The sequence below is a fragment of the Mauremys mutica genome, chromosome 2 (assembly GCF_020497125.1).
Source record: "Mauremys mutica isolate MM-2020 ecotype Southern chromosome 2, ASM2049712v1, whole genome shotgun sequence".
Taxonomy (NCBI): Eukaryota; Metazoa; Chordata; order Testudines; family Geoemydidae; genus Mauremys; species Mauremys mutica.
The window spans coordinates 201,579,625-201,607,265 of record NC_059073.1 but is presented as its reverse complement, the minus strand read 5'-3'; the positions used below and the strand labels follow the sequence as shown (position 1 = coordinate 201,607,265).

General features: G+C 38.7%; 1 protein-coding gene across 2 annotated transcripts in view; it reads left to right on the top strand.

Annotated features, from left to right (window-relative positions):
* Nucleotides 1-27,641, top strand: part of CDK13 (cyclin dependent kinase 13) — a 69,517-nt gene that overhangs the window by 8,587 nt on the left and 33,289 nt on the right. For both annotated transcript variants that reach the window (XM_045005015.1, XM_045005014.1), the window contains exons 2-5: nt 5,033-5,641; nt 10,381-10,551; nt 11,818-11,957; nt 13,150-13,320. In XM_045005015.1, the coding sequence (XP_044860950.1) occupies nt 5,033-5,641; nt 10,381-10,551; nt 11,818-11,957; nt 13,150-13,320 (1,091 nt within the window). The remainder of the gene's footprint in view (nt 1-5,032; nt 5,642-10,380; nt 10,552-11,817; nt 11,958-13,149; nt 13,321-27,641) is intronic.

Sequence of the window (27,641 nt, the reverse complement as noted above, 5' to 3'; positions counted from 1 at the left end):
TAGGTGTTGATGCAACTTGTATAGTTAACATTGAAGGTATGACAGAATCTTTGAAGAACAGTTTTGTGATAGTTTTGAGGCATGCATCTGACAAAATCCAGTATCCAAAGTAGTAGCTTGTTGTGAAAGCTCTCCAGTAATTAAGCAGAGATAAAGGGACAACTAATCTGCTTTGAAAAATTTAAGAAGTTAAGCAAAACTTTCTTAAATTATGCTTAAAAATACAATGTTTTACCCTGTTTGCTAATATGTGAAAGCATTACCCAAAACCATGCTGGATTTGGTTGTTTTAGAGAAAGCCCTCTACTATTATTCCTTTCTCTATTTTTTAATCTCTTGTCGTTTATGCTATGTTTTGTCTTTCCCTTTTTCTACTTTCCCTTTGTGTCTAGCAGCAGTACTATACATTTAACCTATTTCCGAGAGAAACCAATATAACCTAGTTTCACTCCTAGTATGTTCTTCTGAAGCTGGCTCGAGGAAAAACATGTGGTCAGGTGTCAAGAACTCCTGAGTTCTAATTCTATCTCATTTGTCTCTGTTTCTCTCCATCTGTAAAATAGGATTTGTAGTCCTTGTCTATTTCAGAAGTGTTGTATGAATTTTTGTAATGTTTTGAAAAGTATAGTGCTATATAAATGCTAAAAATTAGGTGTGAAGTGCTGCTGCAGTGTAGCAATGCAGTGTTTCCTTTGTTAGGTGCATCTGTAGAACAGTTAATAAGTAAATATGACAGGTGCCTGTGTGTTGACAAACACCAAACAATGTCAGCTGCTGGGCATAAACATGGAAAAATTGAAACAGATTGATATAAAGCCAGGATTTTTTTTAAATTGTTCTCCATCCACAGTTCCCTCTAAAAATCTAGCATTATGGCAACTTCCTTCAGTTGAGGAGGACTGGATGTGGTACTTAAGCCTTGTACTGCCTCTAGTCTCCCCAAACTGGGCTGAAGATCCTTTTTATATTCTTCAATAGTTAATGCAACAGATATTTAAAAAAATATAGTTCCTTAGGTAAAATAAAAAAATAAATGTAGAAATTTATGACTAAGCACAAAGCATCTGGTGGCAAATACATGTAAGATGGGGCAATATATAAGTGTCAGTAGTCTTTGAAGAACTGAGCAGACTTCTGATATAAGCACTGATAAGAAGTCAGGTTCCTGTCATGATGTCCACTAACTTTTACAGTACACAAAACTGATATTTACCAGAAAGATTCTTTTAAAACAAAAACGTTATCTGGACAAAGTCCGGACATCATGTGTGAGACCATTTTTATAATTTTGTAATTTAATCTTTTTTAAACTAAGGTGTAGCCTCTGAATAATGCTAAAACCAATTGGTATATGCTTGAGACCAAATTCTTCCCTCAGTTGGGAAAATGGAGTTCTGTACACTCATCTGAGGACAGACTTTTTTTTTCCTGAAAGGTAACCTGTAAAGGGAAAAAAATTGTGCTTGTGCCCTCTTTCTTTCCTTTGGGATATCAGGAAGGCCTGAAGTTTTTTTCCTTTTCTGCTTGTCTATTTTTTTTTTTATATTAAACATTTGGGTCCAGTCTAGGCTGTTAGTCTGTTATGACTAGTAAACTAAGGAAATGATGAAATTACTGGCCAAAAGAGTAGAAGCTAAGTGTTTGAAAGAGGAAGAGTATTTTAGTCAAACTGTTTAAAGACTGTTTTTTGATTAGCACCTATGAAACTTGAATGACTAACTCTTGGGGTAAAAGAAGGTTTCCTCAAAGATTCAGCCTCCTGGCCCATTCAGTTAAGTGCTATAGTTCACAAACATCTACGTGAGACCTCCATACGGTTTGTCAAGACTAAAGCCTTGTCTAAACACAAATGTTATACCACTTAAACTGTACTAATATTTAATACTGTACATCCCCTGTCTTGCCCCTCCCTTTCCATGTGGATGCAATTACATTGGTATAAAGATGCTCATAACAGTAAAGCTCTTTTCCTTATGGGATGGGAAAATAAGATATAGCAACATAGGCAACTTTGTAATGGTATGACTGTGTCCACACAATGAGTTGTACCAGTGTACTTATTTAAGAAAAAAAATCTCACACTCCTAATTGAAATAATTGTACCACTTTGAAAGCTTCAGGTCAGCTAGGCCTGGGAAAGTATTTTGGAACTTTTGGCTAATACATTTAACTAATATGTTTTAGAACCCTAATGTAGATAGGGCCAAGTTTCATTTTAACACTTTAGCTGGGTGAGGTTGAAGGGTTTAGCTCCACCAGTTCTTTTTAAAATACTATTTGTGGTGTTTATGCTAGAGTTTTAAAACTCATGTTAGCCAACATGTTTTCAAAATACATCTTTCATTCTAGTGTAGGCAAGTTTCTAGAAGTCCTCCAGAAAAACTGGAGAATGCAAGACTTGACATTTCTTATATTTCCAAGGTCAAAAACAAGTAGAAAAAAAGTGTGTGTGTGTGGGGGGGGGGAAGAGGGGGCGCGATAGAACAAAAACTTACAGGCATACATACTGCGGGGGGGATGACACCACCAGTCCAGTATAACAAAATATTTTGCTGACCATTTTGGTTCTGTCTTGCTTTTTATTAAAAGCAGAAAACATTCTTCCCATTTTACAGATGAGGGATCCAAGGTAATGTAAGGGACTTTTCCAAGGTTAGCAACTAAATTATAGAGTAAGGAAAAGAACCCAAGTCTCCAGACTCCAAGCAGTGTGTTTAGTTCACTAAACCACTGCTTCCATTAAAAGTTAATTTGAAGTATTTTCCTTAATTTTTTATGTGCCAGAGCTGCAACATACTTATCTGAAAAAGTGCATTTTACATAATTATTTCAGTGTCAATTGGAAATGCTGTAGAGTATAGTGATTTTTTTTTTCCAGTTTTCTTCTTTTCTGACCTCTTCCAATTCTGCCAGAGGGTTATGTAAAACCTTCTTTCTGGCACAGAAGTGAATTATGTTAAACTTCTCGGGAACTAGGTATATATCTTGGGGAAAAGATTTTGATTGATTTGCTGTGTTTTGAACTGTTAAATTGTTCTGGCAAATCTAATGAAATATAGCTCCGTATAGCCACTAGTTTCAGTTCGTTTAGTTTATAGCATATCGCAGCAGTCCTACTTAATCTAAACGTGCTATCAACATGTTTATCTCAGTGAAATCTTGATATGTCAATAGCAAGAGTTGAAAACCCCTACTTTTCTCAAACAAGATTCATGTTTCTCTTTTGGAAATTAACATATATGTAATAGAATCGTCTCTATTTTAATACTGTATAATACAAGATCAACTTATCTGAAGCACATATCTGTATATGAATAAAATATATTATGCACAGTCAGAATTGAATTAGCTGATACTATTCAAACACATGAAACATTCTAAGAACATTTATGATATTTGTTTCCTTGTTTTAGCTGCCAGTTCTTAGATGTTGTCTGGTTATATTTGTTATGAGCTGAAGTGTACAGGACACTGAGAACTCTGATCCTCACTATTGTAGCTTATTTTTTTAACCTAGATAAATGGGCTCACTGAAATAACTTTTTCTCCAGGAATGATCTAATCAAGAAAAGTAGAATTACAGTGTAGTTCCACTAAACTTAATTTAGAACAATTGTGGATATGGTGAATGTACTTGGTGACAAATATGCATAGTAAAATAAAGTGGATGAAGAAACAGTTTCATAAATTTTCATGGAATAGTAATAAGTTAGGGCACTTTGTTTATATTTTACTCAGAGCAGCCAATTTTTAACACCTGTGGTCTAAATTGGCAGTTTGCCTCTAGTAGTTTGCAACATAAAACTAAATCAAAACTACTAGGCAAGTAGAAATATGGAGTCTATTGAATTAGTAAACTAAAAATGCATGTGAACTGGTATCTTTCACAATGGCTTCAAACAATTGCTGAGCTTTCTCTTTAACTACCAACATTTTCTCTTTTGGATATTTTCCCCTCCTGGGCACTTGTAAATGTGTGTCCTGTTCTGTTCTCTGCACTTGTGCAGAAATCCAGATGATTGACATTCTTTTCTTCTCTCCCCCATTGCTCTTCCTTTTCTGCAATGTACATAAATAAGATACAGTAGTATGACAGCTTGTGGGTTACACATGTTTGTGATGAGGGGTAGGGGATATGCAGGGAGAATTATCGGTCAAAAAAATAGTATGGACTGTATTACAAAAATGCATTAATAGAGCATTACGCTTGTATCATTATGTCCTCAGAAATGAAAGTTAAGATTGAATGCTGTCTTTCAGTTTGCCACTTTGTGCGCAGCTCATCACAATAGTTTCTAACTATCTATTCAGTAGCATTTCTCAAATATAAGATAATGATAAAAAGTTACTGCAACAATAGTTAACCAGACATTTTTATAAGGCAGCAAATTCACAAATTAAGGATCCTATAGCAATATTACTTCAGCTTCATAAATAGAGTTTTCTCTTCCTCTTTTTCTTCAAGTGTGTAACTTAGTATTTAAATTTGCTAAATATGTACTAGAAACATTAAAGAGACACAAAATTGCAAAATTTACATTGCTGTAGTTCCGTGACTTTTTTCCTGTCAACAGAGCAATTTTTTATCCTCCTATTTATGTAGTTTTTTTTAAATAGTTGTTGCTTAGTATCAAGTTATTTCTATCAACAAGCAAAGAACAGTTCTGACACTGAGGAAGGAAATGAACAGCTGATCAGAAAGCGTGCAATGTGTTCTCTGTGTGCTTATATTTTTGTGATTTCCTAATGACTTTTTACAAAGGAGCTCTGCTAAAAAAAGATTCATAATATACCCCTAGTATACCCCTAGTGTGGTTATGTCTGTGCTATGGATATTGTATTCAGAGATAGAGTTCTCATTGTTTCTGAAAGTTTTTCCATATGCCTTTATTTAGATTCATGTTCACCCTTTAAACATAGTAATGGCAGTGACAGTATTTGCAAACGCTGTTCAGTAATAAGGAAGACAGGTTAAACAGACATTCTTTATTTTTAAGCCTAAATTGACCACATCTTTACTGTTTTGAAGCAGGAGATCAGCAAAATCCCGAAGCAGAAGCCCTTACTCGTCAAGACGCTCAAGGTCTCGCAGCAGGCACAGATTATCTAGGTCCAGAAGTCGTCACTCGAGTATTTCTCCTAGCACACTGACTCTGAAAAGTAGCCTGGCTGCTGAGTTGAATAAGAACAAAAAAGCTAGAGCTGCAGAAGCAGCCAAAGCCAATGCAAAAATTTCAAACACCTCTACGCCTACTAAGGGAAACACTGACACTGGTGTGAGTGCACCTCAAACAAACAATGTGAAGGATCTGAAGAAAATAAAAACTGAGCATACACCTTCTCCTACAAGTGGTGCAACTTTGAAAAATGACAAGACAAAAGCAAAGGTCTCTCTTCAGGAAACAAAGGTGGAAAATAATTTGATTGTAGACAAAGTGGCTAAACAGAAAGCAGCAGCAGTAGTAAAAGAGAATAAATCAGTTGCCATAAAGCAGCAACCAGTCACTGTAAAAGAGAAAAACAAACCACATACACCAAATGTAGGAACCAAGGAGAAAGATAAAAATGTTGCGCTGCTAACCTCCACACTGCCACCCTTGCCTTTCCCTCCCATGCTGCCTGAAGATACAGATACTGACAGGTGAGTATATACATTCATGTGTATTTTTAAAGAAATAAAAACCTGCACAATTGCATAGGACTGATCAAAAGCTCCAGTTTAGGCAGTTTGTTTCTGTTTTTCAGTTAACTTTGATTTAAGATGGTGGTTATTAGGAACTTAAAGGGGTGCAGAGATATTACTTATAAGTATAAATAATTTACTTGTGTATTCCAGGTGTTAAGGTGGGGGAAGGGTTTGTTCTAAGATAACTTTGTCAGTAAAAATTCTACAGGAGAAGAACAAGCTGAAAATTAGAGGTGGATTGAAAAGTTTTTGTGTTTTTTAATAATTTGCGCACAAAAAAAATATTTAAGATCTCAAATCAACTCGTATAAATTCAGCTACATATAATTAGACTTACGAAAAAATGCATTTGGTAACAATATTTGAGAAGTTCAGGTGGTTCCTCCATAATTTACTTGCCATGGCTTTGAGTTCAGTGTTTATTTTTTCCTCTCTGATAGTAACAGCACTGACCCCCTACACAACATGTAATGAATGCAACTCCCTATTTCTTGAAGGGGTTAGCAACGTTGTAAGCACTGCAATGGTAATGAGCACTGGTTTTAGCAAGTAAAGCAGCTAGCAGTTTGTCTTTGAAGTGAATATGAACTACGAAAATATGATGTCCATGGTGAAGTATTTCTAGGTCCTAGACGGTTATGGAACCTAGACCATATTCACCTTTTTTTTTTTTTAGCTCTGGGATAGAAACCATATCAGTATTAGAAAATTGTTAAATTGTAGCTTGTCGCTCTTTTCCTCTGATTTTTGGGCAATATTGAGTCTAGAGTGTGTATTACCAATACCACACTTTCATAGGCTCCAGGTGTTCAGTCTGCCCTTAGCTTGTAAATTAAGATTTTAAAAGATTAGTGCCAAAAAAAAAAAGTCAACATGTGAAGGCATCCATCTTCATATTCTTAGCATTGAAGCTGCAGTGATAACATGATTTAAAGATTCCATGCAACTGTGTAAAGACACTGCTTTGACTTAAACCGATAGAGCAATGGAGGGCAAACTATGGCCCGCGGACTGGATCTGCCCCATCAGGGTTTTAAGTCTGGCCCATGGGATTGCCAGCCCCATTGCGCAGTGGGGCTAAGGCAGGCTCCCTCCCTGCCCTGGCCCCATGCCGCTCCCGGAAACGGCTGGCACCACATCCCTGCGGCCCCTGAGGGAAGGGGAGGGAGAGGGCCCACTTGCAGGCACCACGGCCAGTGGGAGCTTCGTGGGTGGTACCCACAGGCAAGGCAGCGCATAGTGGAGCCGTCTGCCCCATCTCACCCACAGGAGCCACTGCTGGACATACTGGCCACTTCTGGGAGCGGCACGGGGCCGGGGCCAGGGCAGGCAGGGAGCCTGCCTTAGCCCCGCTGTGCACCGCTGCCACCTGGGAGCCGCTCGAGGTAAGCAGCGCTGGGATGGAGCCCGCATCGTGAACCATTCCCGCACCCCCACCCCTGCTCTGAGCCCCTTCCTGCACACTGCATCCCCTCCCTCCCCAACCCCGTGCCCCAGTCCTACATTTATGGCCCTGCATACAGTTTCCCCACCCAGATGTGGCCCTCGGGTCAAAAAGTTTGCCCACCCCTCCACTAGAGAGAAGCACGAAACTTTATGTAGCATTGTAATCTTTCAAATTTAGCAGTGTTTACACTTGTTTGGTCTGCTTTCCTTTATCATTTTAAACTGTGTAGTAGCAGCCCATGTGTGTCTTACCTGTAAATAAAAGTTGCTAGGAATTCAGACGTAAATGAATGGATAAATATAAAAAACACAGGGTGTAATATGTGTTAAAGTACAAAGATTGTGTAAGAAATACAATTGAAATATCTGACAAATTTCCTGTGTTGTAGGAAAGAAATTGCTTCTTTTCCTCAGAAGTGCCAGCAGAATTCAATCCATTCCTCCAAAAATGATGGATTTGTGTAGTGAACATGGGAATGCATGGCTCAGTCATACTCTCTTCGAAGATAGTGACAAACCTACCTTTTGTTTTCATGAGAACAAGACTCTGGTCACACATATCTACTGTAAATTATGTGGTCTAGAGCAGAGAGGAGGGCAAAAAATTAACCCCTAAGGGGCATGGTCAGTTGAGCAGCATTTATTTATTGAGGTGTGAAAGAAGAAATTGCTTCCTGATCCCAGGTGATAAACAGCTTCTGCTGGAAATAGAACGCTAAATATGCATTGTAATATATCCTAGCCAGTTTAACTTCAGATTATATTTTTATTCAGAAATAGTTGAGTTACCAATCTGAAAATTAGGGAGAGCCATGTGTACACAATATATTACAAACTGGATTTTGGAAACTAGCTCTACCAATTGATTTTATCTATGTAAATTAATTATCTAGTAGATGAGCAAATATTGTACCTTTTGGATTACGTTACCAATCTAGAAATGATTATATCACATTGTGACAAGATGATTGGAGATCTTATTGAAACTCAAAGGAAAAATACCCGGACTTCCACTTCTAATAGTCTAAGAGGAATTCAAGTCCAAATATTTTAAAGGACACTGTCAATTCAAAATTAAAAGATTCTGCTTTTGAAAAAAGCTTTGGCTCCCTTTAGTAATGTTGTGGCTTTTATAGTAACATTTTTCTATTTAAACATGTTCTCTTCCCTGTTGTGTGCAAGACAAAGGGGAGAAATTGACTATATAAAAAATGCTGTCTAATATGTACAGTAAAACGGGGAGTGTGGAGAGTTTTTCCTTAGTCTTTCATTTATAGTATTCTGAGATGTTACCCACTGTCTACTTGTAACACATTCAGATAGCCAGGTGATCTTTTTTTTTTAAAAAAAAAAATGGTATTCTGATGGCTCAAATGGTAACTAATACTCTAAAGCAATGGTAGAATTAAATTATACAAGTAGCTTATTTTTTGTGTAACATAAACATTATATAATATTTTGGAAGAACATTGGAAGGGAAGGAACCTCCTGGGTTGTAAAGCTGTTGCAAGCAATCACATCATATAATCAGTTTCATGAACTTATCAAGCTCCATTTTAAAACCACTACTATTATTGGGAGGCAATTCCAAAGCCTGATGCCTTTGCTGGCTAGAAACCTTCTTTCCAGTGTTATGTTTTCACTTTCCATAAAATAAGGCGGTGCATTTAATTTCAAAATTGCTGTTTTTAGAAAAATGTCTGATTTTAAACTACTATGGGACTGACGGGGATGGGCGAACAGATTATTTTGGTCCAGTAACATTCCCAGGATAAGTATTACATCCTTCTAGATTTAGAAGCAAATGAAGCAAAGTAGCAGAAGGGACACAGTAAGGAGGAGTATGAAAAGACATGAGTGGATGAGAGGGAATATGATTGAAAGTTCTATATTAGACTTTTCATATTATTTTAGTAGACCAATTTTGGGTTCAAATTGCTATCCGTGCAGTTTGAAAACTTTGAAGAATGGTGAGGCCTCCAGACAAGATCAGTTTTAAATCAATGTCAGAATGATTATTTATAGACCAGTTTTGCCAATGGAATAATAATATAGTTACTGAAAAGGTCCACTGTAACAGTGGAAAAAGTCACCATAGTACTGTATTTTTAAAGAGCTTATTTTTTTAATATAGGCTAGTGAATAACAGCCAAACAGTGACAGTCATATGGAGCAACAAGATGTGTGAGGCAATGTGGGACATGGAGTTAGACTCTCTGCCTCCATGTATGTGCTCATATGCTGCTTGTGCATCAGATTTTTTTTTAATGGAATTAAAAGGGAAAAAAAAAGATTTTGCTCTTTCAAAATACTGTTGTAAGATGAGTAAGTATTATCCTCTCTTCACAGATGGGAAAATAGTAAAAGGCCAGGCTAATTGAATTGCATGAGCTCACACGTAAAGTGTGTGGCAGAGACTTAGGGCAGGTCTTCACTACCCGTCAGATCGACAGGTAGAGATGGATCTATCGGGGATTGATTTATTGCATCTCATCTAGACACGGATAAATTGATCCCCAAACGCGCTCCCCGTCGACTCCGGAACTCCAGCTCACAAGAGGCGGAAGCGGAGTCGATGGGGGAGCGGCACCGGTTGACTCGCTGCCGTCCTCACGGCCAGGTAAGTCAGCCTAAGATACGCTGACTTAAGTTGCTTATCTTAGGTTGACACCCTCACCCCTCTAGCCCCGTTTAGACCGGGGGTCAATCAGGTTTCCTGACTACCTGTCCTGGCCTCTAATACATGCTGTCATGACTAACTTTAACATTCACCAGGAAAAAATTAAAGGTATTCTTCATCTTAGTTCACAGCTTCTGCAGAACTAGGCAGTCAGCTCTGTAGTTCTTGACAGGCTTCAGAGTAGCAGCCGTGTTAGTCTGTATCCGCAAAAAGAACAGGAGTACTTGTGACACCTTAGAGACTAACAAATTTATTTGAACGTAAGCTTTCGTGGGCTACAGCCCACTTCATCGGATGCACAAAAAGCCCACGAAAGCTTATGCTCAAATAAATTTGTTAGTCTCTAAGGTGCCACAAGTACTCCTGTTCTTTTTTCTGTAGTTCTTAGATCACTCTGTTCAGTAGTCACATGTAAAACATAAACAAATGTCCTCCGGGCTGTAAAAGCAGACTCTATGAAATAGTCACTGGTGGTGAATTCCACTGAGGTCTCACCCCCATTAGGTTTCTAGTCATGAAATGGAAAAGAATTTTAGTCCGTTTTAGCTGATTCTGTTCATCTTTATAGTTTGCGAGGGACTCTTTCAGTGAAGGCAGTTAAAAAGGAAGTGGAGAAGAAACTCCGACATCTGCTTGCAGACTTGCCACTCCCACCAGAGTTGCCTGGAGGAGATGATTTATCCAAAAGTCCTGAAGAAAAGAAACCAGCAGTTCAGTCACACAGCAAAAGGAGGCCTAAGTATGTTTACTACTTCCTTTTTTTTTAAAGGAACTGCATGTAAGACAAAGTGATACACAAGTTTCTTCAAAATATAAAATTTGAAATATATATAATTTCCCTGTCGTTTTATAATTATTCAACATAGGATGTACTGGAAATAGATTAATGCGTGCAGCAAATCTTGAATCAAGATGCGTCGATTTACTTCTACTTTGTGCTATTTAAGCCTGTTTTTTAACCATTAAATGACTCAATGTTTTATTTCTGAGAGTCTTCTAGACAGGCAAGGCAGTCCCTAGGTGCACTGGCACCATTTGAGAAGTTGGAATTTTGTACTGCCCACCATTTCCCTATTTGCCTCATTTCCACTAAGTTTCTCTGAACCCTATTCTCTTATTTATCCTCATCCTTTGGTCCCTCATCCTTCTGCCCTTCTATGTGCAGTAACGATGAGGGACCAAATGAGCAGAAACTGCAGACTAAAAGAAAGTGGTTTGGAATAGGCTTGTTGGTGAGTAACTGTGAAGGTCCTCTTTAGATGCAGAACTGAAAGTGCCCACTCAACCCATGCTTAAGACAGTTACTTGGTTTTATATCCTCTTGCTTGTATACCCTCCCTTAAAGCACCACATTAAAAACTTTTCCTTGAAATTCATTGTTGTGTAAACTGTCCAGAAAGTGATTAATATGTAAGGCTAGATGATGTTCCTTTCTTTGCACCCATTAATCCTTTACCAGTGAGGTTGCTGCATCTGTAACACTTTGAAGAAGGTAGATACTGAATGAGATATCTCGTATGATAGTTAAGTGTACTAACCACTGAGTAGGCATCTTTTAATAGATTAGTGAAGTGTGTCTGCATTATTTTGGATGGACAGATGCAGAAACTGTTAAGTAAAATGTGACTCAAAATGTCGCTTTCCTGAGACAAAATAATTTTGCTTTTTTAATAAATTTCAGTGGAGACCATTTTTAAACAAACAAACAAACATTCCTTTGTGGTGTTTTCAATGCGAACAATGCAGTTTTGTGCTAAGGCAGGAGAAGTGCAAAGCAATTGGAAAGAGTTTGTTTCATTTGCCATCTAACTAGTCTGTTTTCTTTATCCAAGCTGAGAGAAATTAAAAGAACATAAATGTTGAAAGTTGAATTCATTCAGTTCTCTCAGATCTATTTTTCTAAGAAGTTAGTAATATGAAAAAGGTTACTTTTTACAGATAACTTATTTCTGAACATTTTGATTTTTTTGTGGATGTATTTTTAGAGCTAATTTTTATTTAACAGAATATGTGGACCACGCCATGGTGAAACAAAGGAAAAAGACATTGACTGGGGAAAACGCTGCGTGGATAAATTTGATATAATTGGCATTATTGGAGAAGGCACTTATGGGCAAGTTTACAAAGCCAGGGATAAGGATACGGGTAAGATCTAAAAATATATAATGAACGAGTGCTGTTAACTACAGAATTGCAGTATTACATGGATTTAATTTGGTATATTTTGAAAAATGCTTATGCTTTTCTGCCCGTCTCATCTTGGAAAATTCTTCAGAATTGTGTTGGGTTTTGATCCTGGTAGTTCTCCATAGTAGTAGTAATTTCTTTATGCTGTTTAAAATCATGTAACTGCGGGTTATTGCTAGAAGCATAGGGTGCAGGTATTTTTTGGCCAATTTCCTACTTCAGCTTTCATGCCTTGAAGACCGTTAAAGTGAGAGAGAAAAGAGAGAGGCACAGCAGTAATGCTTGTAGGAGCTATTGATGAAAGAAGCTGTTGAACAAAGGGTATATTCTGGAACTTTGCAGTTTCTCCTTCTTGCACCTTCATAGCTACTTCCTGAAATAATATAAAGGAGGAGGGCCTCCTGATCTGAAATGTGATCTCTAAGGTTGCTTTTCCTATAGTAGTCAGATAATTCTCATTTATGGCATCATAGTTTAATTAAAAGCTGAAATGTTGCAAAACTTGTAATTGCCTATCTGTTTATTTTATGGCTTTCTCAGAACACCAACCATGGGATATCAAAGGACATTTTGGTCAGCACCTTATAATAAGCAGTATTTTGAGATTAAGTTTCCTGATGCATGTTGTTTTATTTTCTTGTTTGATCTCCCTTTACATTAGTATTATTTGCTACATTACAAATGTGTTAGATGTATTGCTTATCAAAAGGAAAAAAGATGCAAGAAAGAACCTTCCTCTATTTCCGACCTCAGGTGTCCTGTAATGTGAAATCTGCAGCATGCATAGGCCTTTAAATGTAGAGATGCCGTTGACTCATTCTTGTGTGTGTGCTTAGTGATTGGAAACCCAAGGAGGCAGATCCGATTGCAGATGAGAAAGAAGGAAGAAGGCTATTTAGTAGTTGTGAGAAAGTTGTCTTATAGTTTCACTTCTGCAAAAGATTTGGTGTCTGAGCTGTGAGTGTGTTCTTAACATGGACCTGAATTTACTTCTTTATTTTATTTTTAGTGCAGGTGCACATACTGGAACATGAATGATATCTTTTTTTAAATATTGTAATTAAAAAAGAATGTATTGAGTGACAAAAAATCTGAACTTCATTTGTTTGAGTGCTATCCTTCATGTTTTTATATTTAAACCTCCTCATAGGAGAAATGGTGGCGCTAAAGAAAGTACGGTTGGATAATGAAAAGGAAGGTTTTCCAATTACAGCTATTCGGGAGATTAAGATTCTTCGACAGCTTAACCATCAAAGCATTATCAACATGAAGGAAATAGTGACAGATAAGGAAGATGCTTTGGACTTCAAGAAGGACAAAGGTATGTACACATGCACAGGGCAACTACTTCTCTGCAGTCCCATTCTTAAAGCAAATATTAATTCAGTATCTGCAAGTGGAAGTTTTACTTAAAAAGTGCATTTATAGATAGTAGCCTTTCAGCAAGGAGTTGTAAATGCTACTTGTTCTCTGTACAAGCCCTTTATTTAACAAACACATAAATACCATTGCTTTTTGGAGTATTAATGTAAACCCTCTCAGAACAGAATAAATGTAACTTTGTTTTACAGTGTTGGAGCAGATGTGAAGATGCTTGTTATATGTAGATTAAGTAGGATTAACAGACAATGGGAAGCTGTCATTTGGAGTCCAATTTAGACTCCACTCTGCTCTCCTTGTTTTCTCCTGCCTCACTGGAATACTGCAGTCTCATTCCTTTAGGGAAAACATTTTCCTTACAGGCCTAGGTTATTTTTCTCTTGTGATTTCATTTTTTGGACTCGGCATGAGTGCAGATGACAGAAGGAAGCAAAAGGGCAAAATGATGTATAAATTGGCCGCCTTTGAAGGCCAAAGTACAGATGAATTTATTAGTAAGTAAGATGGATTTGTTCTTGCATGTCAGAGGCCTACAAACTTTCATCATCTTTGTTCGCTCTTCTTGAGCTACAGCAACCCTCAAAGCAGAGAGCAGTAAGGCTACAGTAGGGAAATTTGTACAGGGATGTTGTGTTGTGCTCTTTGCAAGTGTAAATCTGACAATAGAGCTGGTCATTCCATCTTTGGAGATATCTTTCATGCAGTAATCTACCAGACTGTTCTCAGTAAACCTTGGCTTGTTTGGGTCTCCAAGCAATAGGTGTCTTCCTGTTAAAATTTTTGGCTGAGAAAATGTCATTTTAGGGAATTTGGATACCTATGACATTCTTTCTCTCCCTAAATCTTAATGGGGAATGTTAAATAGATCCAGTCTGTTCTGTGCTAATTGAGCCAGGCTCCATAAAGGAGAATTTTCTTACCACCAATTCTTTTGTGTCCTAGATTCCTCTGGTGTACACTCATCTCTGTTGATTAGTTAGGAATCTATAAAAGAATCTGTGAAAATGTGAGGTTTTTATACGGGCTACTAATCAAAACCAATTTGTTTTTCCTACTGTGGAAGTACTGAGTGAGAAGAGAGTAGGACAAGTGAGTGGTGCTAAGCTAAACAAAGTGCTGTAAAATGAGCTTTTCACTGGTTCCTCTCTGTTCTAATGTGCATGTGAGGAGGAACTATTTTTCTGTTCTGTGCCAGTAGAATCCTGAACGCAGAGAAGAAATTGGTAGTAAGAAAAGTTCCCTTTTTATAGTTATTGAATATCAAAGAATCCCAGGGGCCTCTAAAAACTAAATCAGTGAACATATAGTCACTTCATCCATCATCAAAATGCAGTCTCCTTTGAAAGGAATGTGGAAGTTGTTTAGTATAGTGCAGCAACACTGCACAATAGATCAGATAGGAAAAGATGAATATATTATACAGCCGGTTGACACATTGGGTGACATTTTGTTTAGGCAGAAAGAAGTAGCATGAATTTGGTTATGGTGCCAAGGTTAAAATCGCTACTCTTGCAAGATGTCCTGTAGGGGCAGTAATAACCGAAGACGCTGATTTTTATGTGTCACCCAAAAGAGAGTCCACCAGGGTTCGGTAGTGACTGTGGTAGTGAAGGGTGTGCCCCGAACACATGCCATTTGTAGCAGGTAACTTAGATTTTCCATGTTGTTTTTTTTTATTCAGTTGTTAATCAGGCCGATCCCTACTTAGCTCATGAAAACAATTTGCATGATCATTCAGCCTAGCTATTGTTACTGTCTTATTGCTGAAAGTGTCTTTTCCTTCTCTCTTGTGTCACTCATGCCACATCTAAAATTAGATTGTAAACTCTTTAGGACAGAGACAGTTTCTTTTTGTAAAGTGCCTGGCACATGTTTTGGTACTATCAAATTAATTAATCCTTTTTTTGGGCTGAGTTTGTACTTGTGATACTGATTCCCTTCTTATATTTGATATTTATAACAAAGAGAACTGTTTTCATCTGTTAAAATACTAATGTGAATTTGGACAGTCTTCCAATACTGCGTTTCTGTGAAGTGGCTTAAACAGAATTAGTCTGATGACAACCTCTTCATAAACAGACAGTATTGGCAAAAGGGTATACAAGACTTTTACTGTTGCAGGCTGTGTGAGAAGAGGTTGCAGTCAGAAATTTGCTTTTTGGATTACTGCTTCTCTGTTTCCCTGTGGATTATAGTTTGAGATTAACTTTGTTGGTGAGAAGTTGTAGCCACATCACATTCCTGACTGAGCCTGGAGCTAGAACAAGCACACTGTTCTTCAGTTTTCACGATACACTATCACAACCTGTATTTTTAACTTGGATTCTTAATTTAAAGAACCACATCCGACGAAGTGGGTATTCACCCATGAAAGCTCATGCTCCAAAACGTCTGTTAGTCTGTAGGTGCCACAAGATTCTTTGCTGCTTTTACAGATCCAGACTAACATGGCTACCCCTCTGATACTTAATTTAAAGAAACTTTGATAATGGTTATTTTTAAATTTATGTATCCGGTTCAAGATATACAGCATAGCAGTTCCTGCAGTGAAGAGACAGTTGAATTTGCTTTTCCTGTAATTGCCTTACTATCTTGATCTTCTAAAAATGCTTTGGGTTAAAGTTTGATTTAAAAAAATAAAAAGAATAACCTAATGCTTAAAACTAACATGTAAAAGAGTGAGGCACATGCAAATGTTTTCGAATGCTGTTATACCCTCTGATTTTAGTTTGCAGGTTTGCAGGTTTTGAATGTGTTAGTGTGTTTTCGAATGCTGTTATACCCTCTGATTTTAGTTTGCAGGTTTGCAGGTTTTGAATGTGTTAGTGTGTCAAACTAGTGAAAATGCCAAACTATTTACTATTTCTTGATAAAACTGAATCTTTGATTTTAAAAACAGGTAATTCTGTTTTGATGGGAATATAAGAATTATTTTTATATGTGTATTCATCTGTCTCCTTAGATCAAAAATTAACTCCACCCACTTGACATTTAACGATTGCATATGTATGAGCCCCATTTTAGATAGCATAGCCAAGAACATAGATTTGGCTGACTCTTTCAGAAAAAGTCCATATGGTGAAGTGGGTGAGACTTAGGTCAGCTATATCAAAGATCAGAGTTCTGTTTCCTCCTTGTGTAACCTGACAGTGGAGCATGAGGCCTTGCTCAGTAATGATTGTGAAGGGCACCAAATTATTAACAGCAATTTAGAAGAAATCTAAAACTCATGGCTTCCTGGCTCCCAACCCAGGTCAGACTCCCCCCCCAGGCAGTTGGGTGTTCAAATATAGGGAGGAGAAATAGGAGGATACATTTTGTGTGTCTTGTCAGGAGTTACAGGTCTGTGTGGCATGCTGAAAGGAAATGGTGAGTTGATGCATGAGCATGGCTAATGGAATGGTAAGGAATTTTGATAGCAGGCTTTTAGCAAGTTGAACTGAGCAAAAAACAGATGGAACAGGACCATTTCAGATCTTTTAAGTGCACCAAATCCAAATGGATTTTCATGGGAACAGCAAAAGGCACCTCATTTACCCCAGGTCTGCCCCTTTGCTAGAATTCCAAGTCTTACTGCAAATCATTGAATTACTAGAGCTGTTTTTTTTTTTTAAAGTCAAATGTGTAATGGAAAGTATTAGACAATCTTAATATAAGGGTTGTTGCTGCCCCACCTATAAAACACATGCTGTTATCTAAACAAAGCAGGTCACAAATATAGAGCTGAAAATACTTCACTTAATATGTGCATTTCTAATATGCCAATACTTGAGAAGGAAAAAAACATATTGGGAATCACTGGGTGAAGAAATCTTCAGAGGTGATATCTGGGGCATTAATAGGAAAAAGCTGCTCTGAGTTGTTTCAGCTTCTGAACTGGGACTGGGTCTTTTGAGCATTTGATCTATGTTCAAGGAGGGGAGAAAAATTAAACTACCTTTTCTAGACAAATAGGATTGGGTGACTACAGTGTGTATATGCATATAATTTTTTTTCCAGGGTGAGAGGGGGTTAAATTCTAATTTACTGAAAGAGATGTATCTGTTCTTACAAGGTACTCTGCTTTTAACAGGGTATAAAGCCACACTTCTCACGTGTGGAAGGTAATCTTTAGGTACTTCTTAGAGCCTCTCAGCTGCCAAATTGTACTTCTTGCATCTGAGACCCTCCATTATATTATGTTGAAGACTTTGTCTTGTGACCAACAGGCTACAGAAACTGTGACTGTCACAACTTCTAGCTATAGAAGAAGCAAATGGCTTTGACTGTGTGGGTCCTTGTGACAAACACCATAACCAGCTCTCATCTTTGTATTTTTGGCTTCTCTCTTTGTGTTTGCCTGCTGCCGCCTGAGGGCAGTACTGCTTGCTGAAAGTGTAAATCTCTGCCCATGCCCATTGACTGACTCTGAGGGCTCGTCTACACTGCCAGTTGAACGACAAAAATTTTTTTGTTTACAGGTGCTTAAAAAAGCCCCCTGTAGCTAAAAGCTATGTAGTGTGTAGACAGCCTGAGAGAGGGATGTGCATTCCATAAGCCATTTATCCTTTGTTACCTCTCTTTAGAAGTTATGGGTTTTTCTTGTCTTTGGGGATGTCTGTGTGAAATTACCTGTGCTGATGGAAGGGGTTCTCCCATTGGTGTAGGTAATCTACCTCACAGAGATGCCAGCTAGATTAACAGAAGAATTTTTCACACCGCTGAGTGGTGTAGCTTGGTGGACTTAAGTTTTCTAGTGTAAACCAGCCCATAGCTTTGGTTACAGAGAAAATAGAGATCCTGTGTCTTTAAAAGGTATGTCTACTCTACAAGCTCTATGGTGATACAGTTGGATTATACTGCTATAGTGTGGACACTTGCTATAGCAATGGAAAGGGTTTTCCACCCCTTTGAGAGGCAGTAACTATGTTGAAAGAAGAATTCTTCCATTGTCTGAGATTGGCTTAACTGTGTGTCTCGGGTGTGAATTTTTCAAACCCCTTAGCGATATAGCTAGGTTTACCTAAGTTTTAGGTATAGAGTAGGCCTAAAAAGCTCTTGCATATTCTGATATCCCCGTGTCAATCAGCCCTAGTCATTTTCACTCAGCGAACTCTTCAAGCACATACCCTTTCTCTGCATCTAGGGCAGCCACTCTTAATTTTCAAACCAATTTTTTCTACATACTGCATACAGTAGAGTTTTGAACCATCTCTGTTTTTTAAGAGATGGGCTGTTGAAAATACAAAGACCCTTTAATTAAATAGCTGACTTTCAAATGGCTAACCTAGCTATAATACTGCTCTTCTTGGTGCATATGCTTACTTTCCTTTTCTGCCGAACACAGTGGAGGGAGTTAGTGTGGTCTTTACTAAATTTCCTTTATTCAACTGCCATGAAACACAAATTATTGCTTGACTCGTCTTCTATTGTTATGGGGCCCTCTATCACAGCCCAAATGTAACAACAATTAAGCCTGCATTTTTCATGTGATTCGGTTCAAAACTGATGGTATCGGAGTGGTTTTCAGAAGCCTTCAGCTTTTAGAAAAGGTGTCCATACCAAGTGTTAAAGCTCTGTATTTGCCAATGTGCATTTTGAGACAGGAGGGGGTATATGTTCTTGGTTCTTGCTAATCTGTTATAGCGTTACTGTCTGCTTAAATTAGGAAAATTCATAGCCTTTAGATTTTTCCTTATTCCTTATCCTTATTCAGGAGTCACTTCTGATAATCTTGCTGGGCAATGGAAACCAGAAGACATGCTGATTTAAACTGCAAGAGGAATTAAGATTAAATAGTTGAGCAACACAGTGATATCCCAAAAAGACAGGGAATCCTGGTTTGAGAGATTTTGATGAGGAAGCAGATCTGACTGACAGAGTCCTCGCTTCTGGAAACTCCATTTAGAAACTAGGCTAACCTGAAGCATATTGACTTCATGGTGGCACTGGACATATTGCTGCTGCTACTTTGGCAAGGTAGTCAGTGACTATACTTCTGAAAGGGTTTTTACCTCTGTTCTGATTTTTGACTCACAGAACAAAGTCCCTATGAACTTTGTTGTATGACTGGTTACTTTCTTCCAGCTATCAGGCAGTTCTGTAGTCTTTCTGAAAGCCTGTGAGGATTCCCTGACAGCAGTCATGCAATCATCAGAGAATACTTCACTGCAGAGCTCTCTCTCTGTTCCCATTGTAAGTAACTTTACCCAGGCTTCCCAGGACTAATATGAAGTCTGTTAAGAACTGCAGAACTTAGAGAAGGCATGGTGTTCGAAGGGTCATGAGGAAAAGCATTTTTTTGCAGCCTGGTCATTATATTGGCCATTTCATGCTTCCTATAGTACTGGGAGTGGGCTAGCATAGACCAGATATAAGAGGTATGGATCTGTTCAGGTAAAAAAGAACATCTCTTCCCTTTGCTTGCTCATCTGGGATCTTTGACAAGTTGAAATAGTGTAAGTGCTGGTGTAACTGGAAACTGCCCACTTCCACAGGTGACACGTTTGGGGAAATATCTCTGGAAACAAGGAGACTTCCTCCCTAGAATAAGGTGTCAGCTATCAATTTTCTTTGGCTAGTCAGGTTTAATGTCTTGCTCTGATTTGACTTCCTCATTGTTATTGGCCAGATTGGTCATCTTCCTATGAGGAAGAGCTTTTATACACAGCATGTTGGGGAATGCGAGGTGCCGATAAGTAAAAAAATTCTGGTTAACAGGGAGAGAGTTTCTGTGTGGGAGGGGGGCTCAGGGCTGGCGGTTGAGGTGCAGGAGGGAGTGCCAGGCACGGAAGTTTGGGGGCAGGCGATGGGGCACAGGAGGGGGTGTGGGGTGCTAGATCTGAGCAGGTTCATCTTGGGTGACTCTGTGTGCTGCCTCCTCCCCGAGCGCTGGCTCCGCAGCTCCCATTGGCCGGGAACCATGGCGAATGGGAGTTGTGAGGACAGCACCTGCGGGTGGGGGAAGTGCGTGAAACTGCCTAGCTGCGCCTCCGCCTAGGAGTAGCAGGGACATGTTGCCGCTCCTGGGGAGCCGCTCAAGGTGAACGGTGCCCGGACCTGGCACGTCACACTCCTTCCCACACTCCAAACCCCTCATGGCCATTCCTCAACCTAGGAGCAGCAGGGACATGTCACCACTTACGGGGAGCCACACAGAGCCAGGTAGGGAGCCTACCGGCCCCGCACCAACTGGACTATAAACTGGACTTTCAATGAAGATCAGAAATGCCAGTTTATAGAGCTTTCCGGTTGGTAAAGTGAAGGATAACACTACTTTTTACTGTATATATTTAATCTCAATAACCCTCTACACCAGTACATCTACAGGAACATAACAGGAAGCTCCTCAATTAGGGCTGTGGAACACAGTGTTGGAGAGCCTCCTGTTGCATTCTTATAGATGAGCTGGCATAGAGAGTTATTGAGATTAAACATGAAGGCTCCCAAATACCATCTTCCCTAATAGGAAGATTTTCTAATCTGGTACAAATCTCTCTGCTCCCATATCACCTCCACCTCCCACTTTGACAGTTCCAACTTTTGCAGGCAAGATAACATGGGAGGGAAAAACAGCTTCCCACTAAGATGCAGGCAGTCTCTCCTATGACTGCATCTTGCAAGACCAAACCACGTACAGATCCAGAGACTCCACAGCCCTTCTGCATCTCTCGGAGTGGGAGATCAAAACCTCTCACTGAAATTATCCTCCAGCACACCAGCTAAAATGTCTGGAATGGTTTGTTTATTTATTTGAGGCAGATATTCCTTTTCTACACTTAGGTTGGGCTCTGGCTCAGCATGGATGGGGGTCTACTTGTTTGGCTATTAAACTCCCAGCCTGCCATCTGTAATCCTATGTTAGAGCAACATGAGAAGCTCTGAGAGGTAGTGAGGACTCCTGATCTGTATTGTCTCAGTAATCCAAATCTAGAAGAGACCTTTGTATGATTTCTCATTCCATTGGGCGAATATCTGGAGCAATGGAGGCACCGGATATTTGGTAACTACTTCCAAGGACTAGGTAAGCTCTTGCAGTGACAGGTCTTTCACTTGAGAAGTATCTGGCCACGGAATTTGTTTGGAAACAAAGCAATCTGAGACATCAGTCTGAGTGTACAGCATACAGGATTATTAGAAAACAAATTACAGGAATGCAAATCTTGAAGAAATAGGAGATGAGTAGAGTATGATATGAAGTAGTATCACACTACAAGAATATAGTCATCTGTAGCTTATACAGAAGATATAGGAAAACCTTAATAGAATGAAAAGATGCTAACCAGGGGCTAAAGGGAATGAGGACGACTCTTAGAAACAAATTAGGGTGATGAGTACTAGAGAGAGAGAACAGTTTTAATGAAGGAATAAAATGGATTCATATGACTGAGCTATTGTACTTCTTGTTAAAACAGATTGAACAAGAATCGTAAAATAGATTGGGTTGATTAGAAAGTAAATGTTTCTATAAGGAGCAACTGATTAAGAGACTATATGTGACACTTAAATGTACACATCAGCTGGATGGGAAAACATGTGAGGGCATTAGAAGAATTACATAACAAACTTCTTGTATGACTGACTGACTGCTTCTGAAAAGTCTTTGACTACCATAGAGGTTATGGACAGCTGGAGAAAAGAAATGGAGTACTAATGTTAAACAAAATTTCTGACCATTACTGTCCCAAATGTTTTATGTTTTTAAAAAAAGGAACAAATGTTAAGAAAACACTAAATATCTAGAGGATTACAAAAATATAAGTAATAAGCAGCACCAATTTATGAACAAATTACCTAACAAACTCAATTGTTTTAGGCAGCATTTCAAAGTGAGTGAGTGAAAGGAAAGCAAAATATGTAATATGTTTGTATTTAGTACAATTTTTAATTAAGTCATGAAATCTTAGGTTAATTCATTTTGCAACTAGGCTTGTAAGTGATTACTGTTACATGGACTGAACATTGGCTGAAGGACCATAAACAAAGCATAATAATAAATGGTAAAATATCAAATTGGGAGAAGATGCCTTAACAAGGTATTACAAGTATTGGGATTAGAGCTAGCTTTAATTTTATTAATGATTTGGAAGCACTAACTAAACTTAAAGTATTAATTTAGAAAGCATTGTGAGCACCAAGGGCAGAGAAATAATGCAAAGGGACTTAGAAACATGAGTGTAGCACCACCTACTATTTAGGTTGACCGACTCTTCCCATTATAAGACTCTGTTTTCAGTTGCCTATAATTTTGTCAGTCTTTAACCAGCTGGGATGCAATTTTCCTTGCTGGGTGTCTGCTTTCGGTTGATTTTTTTTGTTTGTTTTAATTCCAGCCAAAATGGTTTACCTATTCCCAAGAATAAAGCTAGGAGAAAATACATGGTTTTCCCCATATTACATTTTGGCAGACTTTCCTTTGAACAGCTGTAGTACTGCCATGCTTTGGAGCAAGGACTTGGCAGGGTTGTGCCTTTTACCATTCCCGTGAAAATCTGCCCAAATGTGGTCAAGTTATAAGCCTTTGAAAAATCAGTTTGCACATGCTCAACAGAGGCTTCCTAGCAGGGCTGAGCAGCGTTTTCTTTGCAGTTGCAGGTGTGTACCTTGCCAAATCTGGGCACCTCAACTGAGAGCTGGGACACTCTCCTCTGCTCTTAATGACTTCCCTAATGGGACAAGGCAGCATGGGGGAGGAAACTGCCTGATTCAAATGCAGAAAGGGATAAGAGGGAGTCGATTATGATGAGTGGGGGATTACGACTGGGATTTAGGGTAGTCGGGGAGACTGATACTGGCTAAACAAGGGAACTGGGAGCTGTGAGGGGACTCTGAATAGCTGGATAAGGCGACTGGGGCTGGGAGGAAAATTTAGGGGTGGGGAACAGAGTTTGGATTCTATTCTATACAGGTTTTATACCATGTTCAGCACCATACAGTAACTCCTCACTTAACGTCATCCCAGTTATCATTGTTTCGTTGTTACATTGCTGATCTATTAGAGAACATACTTATTTAAAGTTGCGCACATTCTTATTGTTGAGAGTTCCATTGTGCCAGAGGAGTGAAGTTTTCGACCATGCTCTTTGGTCTGGAGTTTTAGGTTCTCTGGGGCTGGTCTTTTAGGTATTCTGGACAATGATTTGAAGATAAGGACCAAGACCTTGAATTTGATTCGAAGTTCTATGGGAAGCTAATGTAGAGAGGGAGAATGGGTATGTTGTGCTCATGGTAGCTGAGGAGATGCACTGTGGCATTTTGTACTTGTTGGAGCTTCCCAGATGCTGACGGTTTCATGCATAGTATGTCACATTGCTGTAATCTGGTTGAGAGGTGACAAAGGCATAAATAAGTGAGGCCAGGTCTTCATCCACCAGGATGGGAGGGAGTCTCCTAGCCAACTGGAGACAGAAGAAAGTATTACTCTCAGCTGTTGCAATGTGAGAGTTTAGCACTGGATGAGGAACCTGGGGGAAAGGAGGAAATGGGGATGGGGAGACAGATCTGATGAGGAGCTGGGCATGGGGGAGAACTGACACTGTCTGGGCAAAGAGATTGGGATAGTGAGTTGGATTGGGGGAGGGGGCACTAAAACTTGATGAGAAGATTGAGACTGGGAGCCAGTGGGGATGGGGGAACATGGGTAGTAGAAGAGGGAAAGTGATTGGAGGCTAAGGTGGGGGATGGAGGCAGCATCAGATGTGGAGCCAGATGGGGGTGGAGGGAAACTTGGTCCGTCCGGCTGGGCAACAAGTCTGAGACTGATGAGAAGCCTGAGGAGTGGACACTGGCACTCAATAGGTGAGGAGACGAGGAGCTTGGGTGGGAAAGGGACTGGTTGGAGGGGACAGTGTTGAAGGAGTCGCTTTAGGGGAACAGGCAGAAGACTCTGTACTACTGAAGAATGTTCCCCTCCAGAGCCTGGACTGGAATCCAAGATCTCTGACTTACCATTCCTCTCCTGTCAGCAAATATCTGTGAAACTCGAGGGCAAAGTTTTTCCTCATCTGCCTGTAGTGCTGGTCCACATAGCAGTAGTAGGTTGCCATCCTCTCATTTACTCCATTTGCTCAAGTAGTAGAGGTCTGTACAGCTGATCTAAATACTCCAACCCTGCTGGTGATCAATGTGGGTGACTCTGATGCCACAGCATGGAATTCCTGTGGGGTGTCGTGGATTTTCAGTTTTCTTTTTTAAAAACCTAGGGAATTGCGTGTACACAAATAACCTTAAAAGGACATTATTAAGGTTGCAAAGTTAAGCACTCCAAAGTTAGGAAATGCCAGAATTAAGTTTGTCTGTGCAACCTTAATTCAGCTTCCTTGTGCCTGTGCATTTTGATAGTTTTTAATTATATGATCACATACTGTTTTTTTCCACAGGACCCCTACCTCGTTCAGTGCACAGCATAGACCTGCTCAGGGTTGTATATTGAAGGAGATTATCTGCTTCATTTGTTGCAGAAGTTGGCAGATGTAAAGTGAATGAGGCAGGGGATCACAGGAAAAGAAAGGAGGGTGTCCTGGTCAAGGCAGCATTCAACTGCTTTAGATTATTGGATTCTATCCCTCCCTCTGTCCCAGAGTTCCTGTGTGATACTGGGCAAATTGCTGAAACTAAACTTGTCATATGCAGTCCATGAATTGTGTGTTCCTCATTTCTGGGTGCCTGACTTGAGATCCTGGGGTCTGATTTGCAGAAGTGCTGAGCCCTCACAGCTGCAACCAGGGTGGATTGAATTAAGTCACTGATTTTAATGATGATTTAAATCACCCAGAAAGAAACCTTAATCTAAATCATTTGTACTTTTTAGTTATAAATTGGTTCTTGATTTACAACATATTGATTTACAATCCCGCATAGACTTCACACTAAATTCGGTGCTGCTTTTTGCCAGGCAGGAGGAGTTGCTGTAGCTATACACATTTATTTAAGCAATCATGTGACTTAATTTACCTTTATTCAGATTCACATTTTTAATGTTGTTGTTAGAAATGGTGAATGATGTGTTATTTGCTAGATTAACTTTTTACTTGTAATTTGTGTCAAGTTCTGTGTGGATGGAAATTCATATTCAGTTAAAAATGCACAAAAACAACATTTAAATTTTTTTAAATTCAGTAAAACTACCTTAAATGTGCAGGATACATAGGGGGGAAAAATGATTATCCAAAAGTTCATCAAACCATGTTTAACATTTTAAACTAACTGATTTATTAAATAAAGTATCTGTAGTTAGTGAATTGAACTGCTTTTTTTTCTGATCCCTGTGTTCTTCCAGATTTTAGAACTAATAGTTCCCATCCTCTTCCACTTGGATTTTAATTCATAGATTGAAAGAGGAAAAGAAACTTTCCGTCTTGTTCAACTTCCAGTTGGTTTCTTAGCTTTGAAGGAATTAGTCATTGAACTGCATTAATTACGGTGACCAGATAGCAAGTGTAAAAAATCAGGTCGGGGTGGGGGGGTTGTATAACAAAAAGCCCCCAAAATCGGGACTGTTCCTATAAAATTGGGACATCCAGTCACCCTAGCATTAATTGAACAAACTGAAATGAAGAAAATATTCTCTCTGCACTTGCAGAAGAGGCTGGTTCTATCAAAAGCTCGTTTTTTACTTCAGCAAGCTCTGGTTCCAGGTGCCTAGCCAGTGACTTAGACCAGTTGAGTGATTTGACTTTCTTTAAAACTCTGGCAGCAAACATACTGCTAAATATTAATTTTTGTATTTCCTTTAAAAGATTTTAATAGCTTATAGTAAGATTAGGCCACAACACTAGTTCTCAATTTAAAATTAAATTTTAAATAGGTTTAATTTTTAAAAAATCAATCTGTATTTAATTTAAATAAGATTTAAATTAAAAAATCTGTTTTTTTTGTTTTGTTTTTTAAATTATCTACCCTGACTGCAACTGAGGTTCATGGGAGTTGTCCTTTGAACTCAAAAGTGCTATATAGTTAGGCTTGGAAGGATGAGGTTTTTATCCGTATATGTCAATTTCCCCATACATAGAAACCGACGAAAAAATATTTCCATCAATAATAATAGAAATAAGAAAAATAATAGAAGTAATAATAATAATAATAGAAGTAAGAAAAATGCTTCTTGAGAACTCATTAGAGTTTGATTTGAGGCTATTTACTTCGTATATTGGACAGGTGATATTGACAGTTTTTGTTTTTAATGGTTATAAAACTTTGACTTTTTGAATCTCAGCGTTTTCTGTCATTAAATAATTGTTTGACCCTTTCATAATTTCCCACAACTGTGAAAATGTAAATCCAGTAAAAATTGAAAAAAATGCTTTAAAATAACACACATCTGTCAAAATTATAAAACAATAAAAATTGAATTCTGCCAACTTATATATATTGCCAATTACTCTGAAAAATCAGATCCTAAGCATCTCAAATTGGTCTCCCAAAACTAGTTGATACTATTTGCTGTAATCTCTGTGTGCCTCCTCTCCCCATCAGAAAAATGGGGATAATCCCATCCCCTCATTTCACAGGGCTGTTGTGAAGATAAATGAATATTTATAAAGCTCTCCGGTACTATACTGATAGAGTACCATAAAAAAGCCTACAAGGAAATTAATAAATATGTCTTAGTAGTAAGATTTGAATAGTGTGCAGTAAATATGATCTAGAGCCAAACATTAAACAGTGAGGAGAAAATAAAAAATTGAATAGCTGAGCACTAGGTGAGAACTGTCCATTCTGTGCACTGGATGATGCAGGAGTCCTGGGGGAAAATAGTGCATCAAAATGCATACACAGAAGGGGGCTGAACTAAGGTTGCACAAACTACCTTAATTCTGGCATTTCCTAATTTTTGAGTCTTGACTTCTCAGCCTTAATATTTTGTGTGTATGGGCAGAAAACAGGATAAGATTAACTTTGGGGAAAATATGAGTTGCTGCATCTGGGCAGTACAGTTCAAACCAGATACTTATTGAGATTTAAAAACTGAAAATAAAATTTCCTAAGGGAAGAGGTGCAAGCTGTACTGTTTGGCTCATATAAAAAATTGGACAGGGCAGTACACTAATAAATGTATTACAGAGAACAATCCTGAACTTTCATAGGAACAAATGACATAGTCTAGCCGTTTTTCTTATTTAATTGCTATAGTTTGATTATGCTGATTGCATTTCCTCATCATTTCCCATCATATTTACTTACACACACACACCCACACACCCCTCTACCCCGATATAACACGAATTCGGATATAACACGGTAAAGCAGTGCTCCGGGGGGGCGGGGCTGCACACTCAGGTGGAT